We start from the raw sequence: 12,492 nt of genomic DNA, 5'->3' as shown, positions 1-12,492 counted from the left end.
AACCAGAGTAGCGCAGTGCCCCGCAAATAGAAGATGAGATTCGCCAGCATTATTGTCGGGTCCCACTTGTTAGTGCGGCTGACGCGCTCATACATTGCCAGCCATGCATCGACGTCCACGCCGCTTGTGCCGTTGAATGTCCTGGGATCACTAGGGTGCAAGAGAATGACCGGTGACGGGTCTTGCTCACACTGGGTCGCTTGGTCGGTCATTGTAGTGGCAGTAACGTGCCGTCCGCTGCGAAGATCCAGTTCCCGGTGTTGTAGCGAGCGTACGCAGCACCTCCACCAAAGATGTTACGGGGAGAATATATATACAATGGATATATTTACAGGGTAAGGCGCACAACGCTGCAGCAATCGTTCAGGAGAGCGCGTGCACACCAGAAAACCACCCGTCGTCGTCGTCATCGTCCAAGCGCCGACAACAGGATCGCCGCTCGTGACAATATATAAGACCTGTGTTCCCGGCAGCGGTAGTTGAGTAATGCCATGTTGAAGTACACAACAAATTGACTTGAACGTCTCAGCAGGGTCAGCCTTTACCAACTTGCCGTTGAATAAGGCCGCTCTCTGGCCTACACGTCGATGTGTTTCGATACTATTTCGATGTGTTGGCCAGAGAGCGGCCTTATTCCACGGCAAGTTGGTAAAGGCCTGACCCCTGCCGAGACGTCCAAATCAATTTGTTGTGTACTTCAACATGGCATTACTCAACTACCGCTGCCGGGAATATATATATATATATATATATATATTGTTGCAAGCGTAAAAATTATGTAATATTTGAGTAGGTGGGACATAGGGTAAGAGTGGGCGGACGAAAAAGACGTCCGCCTAGAGATTACGGAACCTAGGCTGGCGCTCAACGCCATCGGTTACGTTGTTTCCAAAGAAGCCCGCTCTGCGCAAAGTGACCCGTACAATATATATATATATGTGTGTGTGTGTGTGGTGTGTGTGTGTGTGTGTGTGTGTGTGTGGTGTGTGTGTGTGTGTGTGTGTGTGTGTGTGTGTGTGTGTGTGTGTGTGTGTGTGTGTGTGTGTGTGTGGTGTGTGTGTGTGTGTGTGTGTGTGTGTGTGTGTGTGTGTGTGTGTGTGTGTGTGTGTGTGTGTGTGTGTGTGTGTGTGTGTGTGTGTGTGTGTGTGTGTGTGCACGAAGGAAAAAGGGATACCGAGTGGCAGGAGTTCAATATTCATGACCATATGCAGTCATCAAAAATATCGGAAAAATTAACTATGGTCGAAAGTGAAATGCAGGAAATCATAAAGAAAGGCGAAATGAAAGTGGGCGAAAAGATCACTCGTCCCCGGTGGCAGGCCAACCCACAACCCCTCCGCATTACGCGTGCGTTGCACTACCCATTGTGCTGTGGCCATCGGCTATGAATTCGTCCACTAACTTGGCTATTTATGTTTGTTAGATCTATCCCTTGGAGTGTTAGCCATCGCCACTCAGAAACATAGTGGGCGGGTGTGACACATGCCTTTTTGCCCGATGACGTCACGTAACACGTGCATTTAGGAGAGCAGGCACATGGCTGATAAACCCTCGTATGCTACCTAATGCTACCAAAACCTTTTGGTCCAATTTCATTTCCGTTTTCTTTATTATTTTCTGCATTTCAATTTCAACCATCGCTAACTTCCCCGATGCTTTCCTGCTCTCCTTAGTTCACGTGACGTCATGGGGCAAAAAAGGAGGTTACACATCCGCCCACTATAGTTCTGAGTGGCGCTGGCTAACACTACCAGGGCTAGATCTAGCAGACATAAATACCCAAGTTCGTCGACGAACTGATATCCGTCGCCGTAGCAAAATCGGTAGTGCTACGCACGCACAATGCGTGCGTAGCGGAGGTTGTGAGTTCGGCTCCCACCGGTGACATGTTATGTTTTTGTCCACTTACCGTATATTTCCCTTTTCTTTATAATATTCTGCAGCTTTCGGCGGCGAGGAGGGGGAAAGGCATCGAGTTGTCTTTTGTGGGGATTCAGACATGCGTAAAGTAGAACCGGTGATAAGAAAGAGAGTAGGTGCAGACGAGCGAGTCCAGATTACCTCGCTTCCGGGGAATCCGATTAGGAAGTGATAGCGAAAGCCAACGATAACATGTGGGACACAATGTAAGAGAAGCAGCTAGTGGTGGTAAAGGACAGAATGATTGACCTACAGCAGGGACGCGGGGGGCTGTAACCGCGAAGCAAATAGCCAAAGGGTTTACCAATCTGCGGAATTCTTCAAGGGAAGTGCCAGTCATAGTGTGCATGGTGCCAGTGTTTAGAAGGCAGGGATATGCAATCGAAATGACAGTGCTTGCAGTAAACAGGGATATTTGGATGACGCCTGCTGAGACAATGAATTTCACGGCCATTGGCATCAACCGAGAAGTGCACTGAGCAAGCAGTAAATGCGATTTTTGTTTTGCGTGACGGGATACATTTTACCGATAGCGTAGCAACACCGGCTGGACGTCGATTCACCGCAGGCGCAGCAGCTTTTGCAGGCGGGCCTCAATCAATCAGGAGAGAATTGTCATATTTGACTTAATGCGCAAAAACCGATGACACAAGAAGGAAGACCAGACAGGACGAGCGCTCCTTGAAGGAAGGAAGAATAAATATTGAATGTAGTGACATACCAGCAACGAGCAGAATTATACCAAGAAGAGTGAAGAAAAGACGCACAAAGGATAATTATAGAGACGGTAAAATGTGTCACATAGACATGCAGGATGGTCGCAGGCAAGAAAAATGACTGGAATTTGAAACGCAGCGGAATGACGACGCCATTAGCGTGTACGCATTGAATGAAACGCACCTACGACATTTGGAGCAGCCGCCTTTTATTGACAAATTGGTCTGGGAGAGGTGCAACAGAATGACCGGGCCAAGGAAAAGCGGAGGCGCAGGCATGATAATTAGGTGAGGTATGAAGTGGCAAAGGGTAAAAGAGACATGCAAGGAGCGTTTATGGATTAGCGGCACATGGGAGGGCAAGAATACGCGGCCTGGAGTAGCTAACCCATGGATCGATAATGATACCAAAGATAAAAATAAAGACTTGATTGATTGAATTAGAAGCGTTAAATGAGTTCAGGAAATCGGGCCAGGTGGTATTGAAGGAGATACGAATGCGCACATGGAGGATTTAGACGGATATACTGATTACAGCGGTTCTCTAGAGCTGGATCTGTGCGATGAACAGAACCTTATAGTAGTTAACAGGGCGAATAAGTGTCATGGACAGGTAACGTGGTAATGCGAAAACAGGCAGTCATGTGTCGACTACGCCTTAGTTTCAGAAACGGTCTATGAACGAATCAACCAAATAGTGGTAGACGAACATGGAAAAAACGGCCTGGGTGGCGATCAAAAATTTTAATCTGAAAAATTGTGCGCGAGATACTATTGTAACACCTGAACCTATAAAGAAAACCTTATAACAGATATCGCAGAAGAACAGAGCAGAAAGTGGAGGTGTTTGCTACAACAGTCTGAGAATATTCGGCGATAAATTTGGCGGTAAGAGAGACACGGGAAAAAATGTTGGATTGGAAAGCGGAAACCAGGCAAGTGGTGCAACAAAGAAATAAAGCAAGCTATAGAATAGTGTAAGCAGGCGTCAAGGGATCATCGAAAAGCCAAAAAGTGGGGATTACACGAAGAAGAGGTGCGTTCTTAGAACAAATACCGAGAAAAGAAAGAGGTGACGAGTGAGCTCATGCTAGAGAAAATAAATTCCCAATTGAACGTAGGGTGCATAACATTCGTAAAAGAGACGAAGGCGCACCCCAAAGATCCTGGAACCACGTCAGAGCACTCGGAGCTTCAACTGAACATTTGGAAACTGCTATGAGGGATGAATGAAGTACCATCTCCGAAGGCGACTTTGCGCTGTGTTACATGGAAGTAGTTATTATGGATGAATTCGGCAAGAAAGAAAGCGTTGTCGTGACTCAAACAGATTCAGCAACAGATAATCCTCAGTGATCAAAACTTAGCGTGGAAAATTTTACTTCAAAATGCAGAAGAAAATGTCCTGAATAACACGGCCGCAGGACCTGATGAATTCCCAATAGAGTTAATCAAAAACTTCGGTTCAAAGAGCAAGGTACTTGTGACTAAGGCCCCAGAGCAAGTGATTAAAACGAAGAAAATTCTGTTTGGATGGCGTGAAAGCAAGATGAACCTCATCTACAAAGGCAAAGATGATAAGGATAAGGCGAGCTCGTACAGGCCAGTTACGGAAACGTTGGTGATATATACAAGCAGTCCGAACTATTACGCACCAAGATTTAAAAACATGCAAATGCCACGTAGCTCTAGAGAACCAAGGTAATGTTGTTTGCCGTCGCTTGGGGATACTCAGATTATTTTTTGCATTCCGCCTAATTACATAATTAGCTTCAATAATAATTCAACTTCTCAAATATTACAATGAGATAAGAAGTGTCGATGAGTAAATTGTAGAGCAACATGAAATACCCGCGATACAGCTTTCTGATTTCTCAATGTATGCTAAATAGAAGTGTTTTTCCGAGCGTGAAAGAAGCCCCTTTCACGCTGGCGAGGAAACTACGACAAATTCTAAACCGTGCGCAAGAGCAAAGAGACCTTACCTTTAGGAACATAGAGCGTCCAGAAGTGTCTTTATCGGCAAGTCTACAAAACGCAACTCATTCATATTTCCCCGCTCGTCTGAAATATCGCTCATGCTAATCTTCCTTATGGCACCGTAGCAATCATTGTTTGCGCTCCTCCTGTTATATGAACTTCTTTTTCCGCTGCCTTGGCGGTTTTCCTGCATAGCGCAAGGAGATTACGCCACAAGGACGCCTGACATTGTCGTGTATTTTCTTAAGGCCACATCAGATTGGCTATGCATGGACAAAAAGAAATCAGAAATATGAACTATAATTTTTTTTTTTTTGCGGTGTCGTAGGCGGAAGGGCACACTGCCTGTGTTATCCCATGGGCACGCTTCTCACACTCATCCTCATAGCTGATAAGACTGATAAAGCGCGCCCTTCCCGCCTACTAAAGAACACCCCTTTAGACAAGCCTGTCGCCAAGACTTGCCACAAAAGTGAGGGGCGGTAGTCGGGCCTCCTGCGCACTCGCAGGACAAGCTAGAACTGGGCGCCGGGTCGATTGCATGAATATAGAGTCTGCCACCAGTAACGTAGACGCGCTCGGGATGACTGCGTGCCTCGGATAGATGATTGTGAACCTGCAGCGGAAACAGCGTGGTAGTTCCGAGAAGGTGAGGTATATGCAGCGTTTGTGCGAGGTGAATGCAGTAACTGGTTGGTTCCGCAAGACAAGTTTGACAAAAAAGTGCATTGAAATACGTATAGTGTGGGCTTTCCTACAAGTTCACAAGTTAATGTTGGGTCACCAGCGCACTTTTAAAGAAATCAATTGAATATGCAACTTATTTTGAAAACTAAGAATGAGCCACTGCCTCTGCCTTCTAGGATGTTATACCATTTCTTGAAGGAAAGACGTAAAACTCCGCAGGAGATTTCTACGCCGTTTGTGTAGCGTCTAAAATGTGTATTTTGGTGAAGGCGCCGGTAGGCTCATGCGTTAAGAACTGTAAGACAGGAACTGATGAAAATTATTGACGAGCAAGTAAAGTTATTTTTCTCTCTGATCATACAACTTGGTGCTTATGCAGTACTAGTGATTTTTCTTCAGCACCATCTAACAACATTTTGTCCCTTTCCACAGCTGTCGGTTCATAAATATTATTTTACATAAATGTTTTTATACTGTCCGTAGTTCACATGTGGCGCACAGCTTGTGGTACGGTATTTTATCGCATAAAATTTGTGTGCCGAAATTGTTGATCTTCGTCAATTGGTGCCCCGCTATCTCACCGCTTTGATATTGGTGTATTCTGCGTGGAAAAACTTGACTTAAGCAAATAATTATAGGTGAAAACTGGGATAATAACTTCTTATGTATTTCACCCGATCACCACAACTGGTGAATCTGAGGAGCCCTCGTACAAGTGTAATAACGACAAGAGCTCAAGCTCGCTGGTGCGGCTTGACTGCTGAAGTTAACATGAGTCCCAAGGCACGGCTTTGTGGCTTCCCTCGTGCTTGTCCTATAAGTCAGACCTGCTCAGCGCTAGACAGCTTTAGTTTTCCTTGCTTATTGTAGTTCAGACCGTTGCACTTGGTCCTGCAATAAAACTAAGAACCAGGCTAGTTATTAAAGATTCAATACGAGAACGGTAGCACAGAATGAGACGAGGGCAAGGAAGCAAGCAAGATGGCCGCTAATTCAACTATACCAAGCTACACACGACGCAGATGAACCTTACAACGCACCTGTGCGCATGAAGAGCAAAAAAAAAACACACACACACACACACACACACACAAATGTGGACGGTAACAACACGATCGATAGTCCACCGACAGCTTATATATAAGCTGTCGGTGGCTATCGATGAGTATACTCATCATACGTCCCCCCTTCAACGCAGTTAATCTGCCGACTCTGATCTAACTTCTATATATGACTCACGTGAGCTGTTACATGTTTACGTCACACGAATGTCACATCATCACGCGATTATGCTTGCATGTCTCTTTATAATTGTTCTTTTTTTTTGTTTTGAAGCGTTTACTTTATTCTTCAGCGAACATGACTGAATTACTTGCGACCTTCCTATATAAGCCCTGGCGCACACTCAGAAAGTACTCAGTTTGTCTACCACTGAGGGTTATTATTGACGCATTATTGTCCCCTTTCATTATTATGGAAGGTCTTGAGTACAATTATTTTCTCTTACTTTTCGCGTTTATCTAGCACAGCAGTTCTGTCGTGCATGGGGATACATCCACATCATGCACAGTGGGCAGCCAAGTGCGAGTGAAAGCTAGAAAATAGGAATAGGCATTCGCACTTGATTGCCTAAACTGCCTCCACCTGAAGATCCTATCCAGCTCCACCTTCTCAAAGTCAGCGACGCCCGTTGACTGATATGGTAATTGCGCCTCGGTCATGGCCTAACTTGAGATTTCAGAGCTTGGCGCTCACGTCATCTACACGGGAATGCAAAATTGCATCTGAATGCTGCTTCTCATCTCGTGAACGCTGACATGAAGTACAGTATAGTTGGTTCCTACTAGCTGGTCATTGGTTTATATGTCGCGATTAGGAGAACCAGAGGTGTTATTAGACATCGGGCAGGGTATCTTTTCCTTATACATAAGTGAGGAAGTCTAGCGAGATGACCCTGGCTGGCAGTGCGGGTTAATCTGCATCTGGTAATAGGTCAACCACGGAGAGTTAAGTATGCGCGTGACCATATGCCACCGGCTAAGGACCGCCTGTTTAACGAAGCACATATCTGGACATTCTTTGCCGGGACTTTAATCAACCGGTCGCGGTCTGGCGAAGTATGTGAATACATTTGTGGGATCTTGTGAAGCTAAAATTGCTTCTGATTCATTACGAATCAAGTTTACACAGAAGGTACGTAGTAGGAGAATTTGATAGGAATGATCTTCTTTAGAAGGCATTTGGAGTGGATGGGAGGTGCGCGGGTGATACAAGACTCTGCTATCTCCGGCGATTCACCGTGTCCATGCGAGACAAGTCCTAGTACACAAGGCCCAGAAAGGTGCTTAGTTACATGGGTGGTCATTATCTCGTGGCAAATGCGCACCATCGGTTTCCCCATCATTCGCAATAGATATGCAACATCTACCATGCACCTCCTGGTCAAAGGCAACACGGAGAACGCGCATGCGCGTACTCGACTCTGGGGTTCTTGAAAGCGTTAATGACGCTCAATGGCATATTGATATGAAGAGGGTAACAACCACCAGGTCGAGGCGAGTCCGTACATACGCCCTTACTACTACACCCAATATGGTTTACATTTATTTTCTTGGGGGCTGCTTTTATTAAGACTTCCAGTGGGCACATGCCCTGTCCTGCCCTTCACGTTTCTTCGTTTGCAATCTGGCTACCCCATTTGGGCATGCCACGTGAACGCATGGCATGCGTGCAAGCAGTGTCTAATGCTACGCACTGCTTTACAGCAGCACAGCGATTCCCTTCAGGGTGATGATGCTGTTCCTGGTGTATGCGTTAAAAAAGTTCTGACACTTCTGCTTGTATTTTTAGGTACTACGCAACAGCGCTTCAGAAAATTCGAGGGTAAACAGCAGAATGCTTCGGTCGACAAGGAAACGTTGTGAACAGTGAAACAGACGGGCATTCCTGCACCCTTCGTTTAATTTTATCCGCGTGCTACAGCAGCCAAAATACATTTTTGTTAGGGTCTAAAGTAATCAACTTGTTTGCCGAAAAAGGCGTTCTGTACCATAGTACCTTTGAGTACGTGGTAGATAGATAGATAGATAGATAGATAGATAGATAGATAGATAGATAGATAGATAGATAGATAGATAGATAGATAGATAGATAGATAGATAGATAGATAGATAGATAGATAGATAGATAGATAGATAGATAGATAGATAGATAGATAGATAGATAGATAGATAGATAGATAGATAGATAGATAGATAGATAGATAGATAGATAGATAGATAGATAGGTAGATAGATAGATAGATAGATAGATAGATAGATAGAAACTTTAGTGGTGAAAAACGAAAGAGAGTTTTGGTAGGAGCAGATGGTCAGAGTTCTCTAGTCCAGGACCCCGTTGGCCTTTTTATGTGGTATCTGGGTGCTGCAAGTGGGTGCCAAGAGATGGACAAACGCACTGTACGACGGTAAGAAATTTGGTGGCGGAATGGCATTACAATATTTCTTTCGAGTGTGACGCAGTCGACACACTCAAAACAGAGGTAACTTGTGATTCGTAGGAAGGGCTCTCGCGCTGCTGTGGAGATGCATAGGCCCAGAAAGGTGCTTCGTTACATGGGCCGATTGGCGAAGGCACTTTCGAAGAATTCTTCGAACTATTCCTGCAAGGGCGGGTCGCTTTCGGAGACTACTCTGACAACGTGCTCTCCTGGTACGAACATCGGAGTGACCCTAAGAAAGAAAGGGAAAGAAAGACAAGGAGGTTAGCCAGTGTAAATACCGGCTTGCTATCCTTTACTGGGGAGAGGGGAGTGACCATAATGTTCTACTGCTAACATAAGCGGAGCTTAAAAATGACACCGCCGAGATCATCCTTCGAATTGCCGCTTTCATTGTCGCAAAAACGCAACAGGGGTGGATTTGCAAATGGAAGACGAAGTTATGCGAATGCTGCTAAAGTTCTGCTCTTGGATCTTACGTCGTCAAACGTAGCCGCACCCGAGCAGGAGTTATTATGTTTCGTTGTGTTCATGAATTCCTCACTTTGAGCCGAATGTATGTTAGAGACTGCTTTTCCCCGGTACGTCATCTACCACTAAGCATTCCAGGAAATCTCACAATGTAACCGTAAATGCCGTTTATTCCATTATTTAATTATTCATGTACTCCAACTTCAGCAAATACGTTTGTTTTTCAGGGGAGCGTCGGCTTTGGAAATATGTCGGCGGAGGCTTTCCGGGTGATCAACGGACTTTACCTGGGGAAACACTTTCCCGACGACACAGTTCTGTCGACGATGGCATACAAGCCACAACGCGGTGACCTAATCATCGTCAGCTACCCAAAATGCGGTACCACCTGGACTCATCACATCGTCTACAACATCCTAATGGACGCCGAAGAACCTCAGGATCCGTTAGACCAGGTACTCCGAATGCCCTTCCTGGAGATGCAGGGAGCCGAAGCCGCTGTTTACGCTCCCCAACCTCGCGTGTTGAAGACTCATTTACCTTTCCACATGAACCCTTATTCTCCAGACGCAAAGTACATCTACATCACGAGGAACCCCTACGACTGCTGCGTGTCGTTCTACTACCACACCCGCAACAACCCGCCGTATCAATTTGGCGAAGGTACTTTCGAAGAATTCTTCGAACTATTCCTGCAAGGGCGGGTCGATTTCGGAGACTACTTTGACAATGTGGTCTCCTGGTACGAACATCGGAGCGACCCGAATGTTCTATTTCTAACATATGAGGAGCTTAAAAAGGACACCGCCGGGCTCGTCCTTCGAATTGCCGCTTTCATCGGCGAAGATAGAGAGACGAGGCTTAAAGAAAATCCCGAGCTTCTCCGGAAAATTCTCGAGCATTCTAGCATGGAATACATGAAGCAAAAGGTCGGCGATAGTCGGCAGGCTCCTAGGCGAGAATTTAGCAATTCACCGAAAATGAAGAATCTCAGGCCGGAGCTACTGAAAGGACTGAATAACCTGATGGAGTTTACGAAGAAACCTATGACCGGCAATTTTGTCCGCAAGGCGCAAGTCGGAGACTGGAGGAATCACTTCTCGTCACAACAGATTCAACGGATGAAACAGAGAATTGCGGAGGCAACTGTAAGGTCTGACTTTATGACTCTGTGGAGGGACGTAGATATTCCATGAGTCTAGCAGTGGCATCCCGATAATCGGATATGAAAACGCGGTATTTGAAAACGAGCTCTCGTGAACTGCGTAGAATCGAGGCTCTTGCGGCAGTTTGGGGAATCAGCAGTTAATTCAGGTACGTCTGGCAATAAAATGTAGATGAAACGACACGTTGTCATTTGTGCAAGTAAAGAAGAAAAATGGATATTCTGTTGTCTTCAAAAGCTAACGCCCTAATTTTTACTTCATGGCATAACGTGCAGCGCCAGAACGCTGGCTGCGTAAACAATCAGGTCGGCGAGGCTTTCTGCGTCTTCCCACAGTACTATACATACAAGCTGAGCTCACTACTCCATGCAACCTTTCCTATTTTGATACATGTTTTTGACACACGGGTGATTTAGCGTATCGTTTCGGTTTAGCGTTATCAGCAATAGCCAACTGACAGCATTACACGTGCTATCCAATCCCCGTCACCACTACCGGATGCACACTCGGCGCTGATTATGCAACGTGCGCAATACGGCATGGCATTGTGCAAGGACACCAAAACATAAGCTTATTACACTTTAGGGATGTCATAACTACAGCTGTCCAGTTTTCGTATTTGCTCACACGCTCATATACTTTATACTCACCGAAAACTGGATAGACGTGTGTAGGGAAGAAAGAATGAAACGCGATTTCTAAATTTACTAATTTTTCTTCGCACCTATAAGCTAATAAAGTAGAGACTTTTATTGCGACAGCAATTATATGGACACTTCTACCGGATTTCTGCCGTCGCCGTCGCCGTGAGGTTCCCATGGATAAAATCTTCGCCGCGTGCCGTATGCCCGAGCGGAAGCGTGCGGGGACGCGCGCTATCACGGAGAGCGAACGCACTCAATCACCCACGCGCAAGCAAGGAAGCGGGAATCCAGCGCCGGAGGGAGCGCGGAGGCGGGGGGGGGGGGGGGGGGGGGCGCACTTCTACTCTGCCAACAACCGCGCTCGTCGCTCGTCCGCACCGTCTCTTATCTCCACACGGCTCTGACCTTTATGCGCCGTGCATTCGCCGCTCAGTTTCCGTTGAAGCGATACACCACACGTACCTTCGCCCGCTGCGGCGTATGGGCTCGCTGCCAGCGTTTTGACAGTCGTTGTCTGCAGTCATTCAGTGTGATCTATTCATGTTTGTTTGTGCGCGCTCACACCACGCTTGTTTATTCAGTTAGTAATAGTCGGGCCATATTTTCCAACGCACGCTACACATGCAATGCTGCCCGGATCGGCAGTGCAGCACTACAGGTGTGTCCCTTCGCACGCGCTGCCCACGGGAAGCGCTTCTCATCAACACCACCGTTTCACACGCGCCTTCTCGTGGTCATCGAGTCTCTCTTCATGTCGGTCTACTTACGCCGCAGCACACCTGTTTATTTAATCAGCTCATGTTTACTACAATTCATATTGCTACCAAAGCCGCTCACCTTACTTCGTATGACATTGCTGTGTTGCTATCGCATTCATTGCTTCGCCCTTAGGGCGAAACTGTGACATTTTTATTGCGTTCACGGTTACTAAAGTGCACCAACTACTTTTGATTACAGGGTGCACAGTTTCGCTACCAAGCCTGAGAAAGTCCTTAAGTGTCTTTCTATCAAATTCTGTTACCACGAATGGACAGTATACGTTGAGATGTAATTAAATATCATGTATCGTGGTGTTCTTTTTATCTACAATAAAAGTCGCCACACGTATTCTCATTATTTCAGAAAACAGAGGAAACACCGCGCTCCTTGTACGGCCTTACGGCCTTGCAAGGAGCGCGGCCTTATGCTCAATCTGCTCGTTTGTATACACGTTTTTTCATGAGCCCCATGAGCGCTTTTTTTTTTCATGACACAGTGGCGCCACCTATGAGCTTTTGCCACGATAGTGTGGATGGTGCGTCCAGTCGTCTAGTAGCCACTTCTTGTTTACATAGGCACGTAAGGCGCACATCCTTTAAAGTCTGTTTGTTCCGTGGCTATAGCGCAGTGGTAAAGGGTGATACGTATTT

General features: G+C 46.2%; 1 protein-coding gene across 1 annotated transcript; it reads left to right on the top strand.

Annotated features, from left to right (window-relative positions):
* The first annotated feature begins 5,066 nt into the window (after positions 1-5,066).
* Positions 5,067-11,225, top strand: LOC119458220 (sulfotransferase 1C4). Its single transcript, XM_037720052.2, has 2 exons — positions 5,067-5,265; positions 9,501-11,225. The coding sequence occupies exons 1-2, from the start codon at positions 5,221-5,223 to the stop codon at positions 10,467-10,469; spliced, it is 1,014 nt and encodes a 337-aa protein (XP_037575980.1). The 5' UTR covers positions 5,067-5,220; the 3' UTR covers positions 10,470-11,225.
* The last annotated feature ends 1,267 nt before the right edge of the window (positions 11,226-12,492 follow it).

Source organism: Dermacentor silvarum, chromosome 7 (assembly GCF_013339745.2).
Source record: "Dermacentor silvarum isolate Dsil-2018 chromosome 7, BIME_Dsil_1.4, whole genome shotgun sequence".
NCBI lineage: Eukaryota > Metazoa > Arthropoda > Arachnida > Ixodida > Ixodidae > Dermacentor > Dermacentor silvarum.
Note: the sequence above shows the minus strand (reverse complement) of the source record. Positions and strands in the feature narration are given on the sequence as shown.

Coding starts and splice junctions, on each gene's coding strand:
- LOC119458220 (XM_037720052.2), top strand. CDS start 5,221: ATGATTGTGAACCTGCAGCGGAAACAGCGTGGTAGTTCCGAGAAG. Junction 5,266..9,500: donor AGCGTGGTAGTTCCGAGAAG/GTGAGGTATATG, acceptor TTTGTTTTTCAG/GGGAGCGTCGGCTTTGGAAA.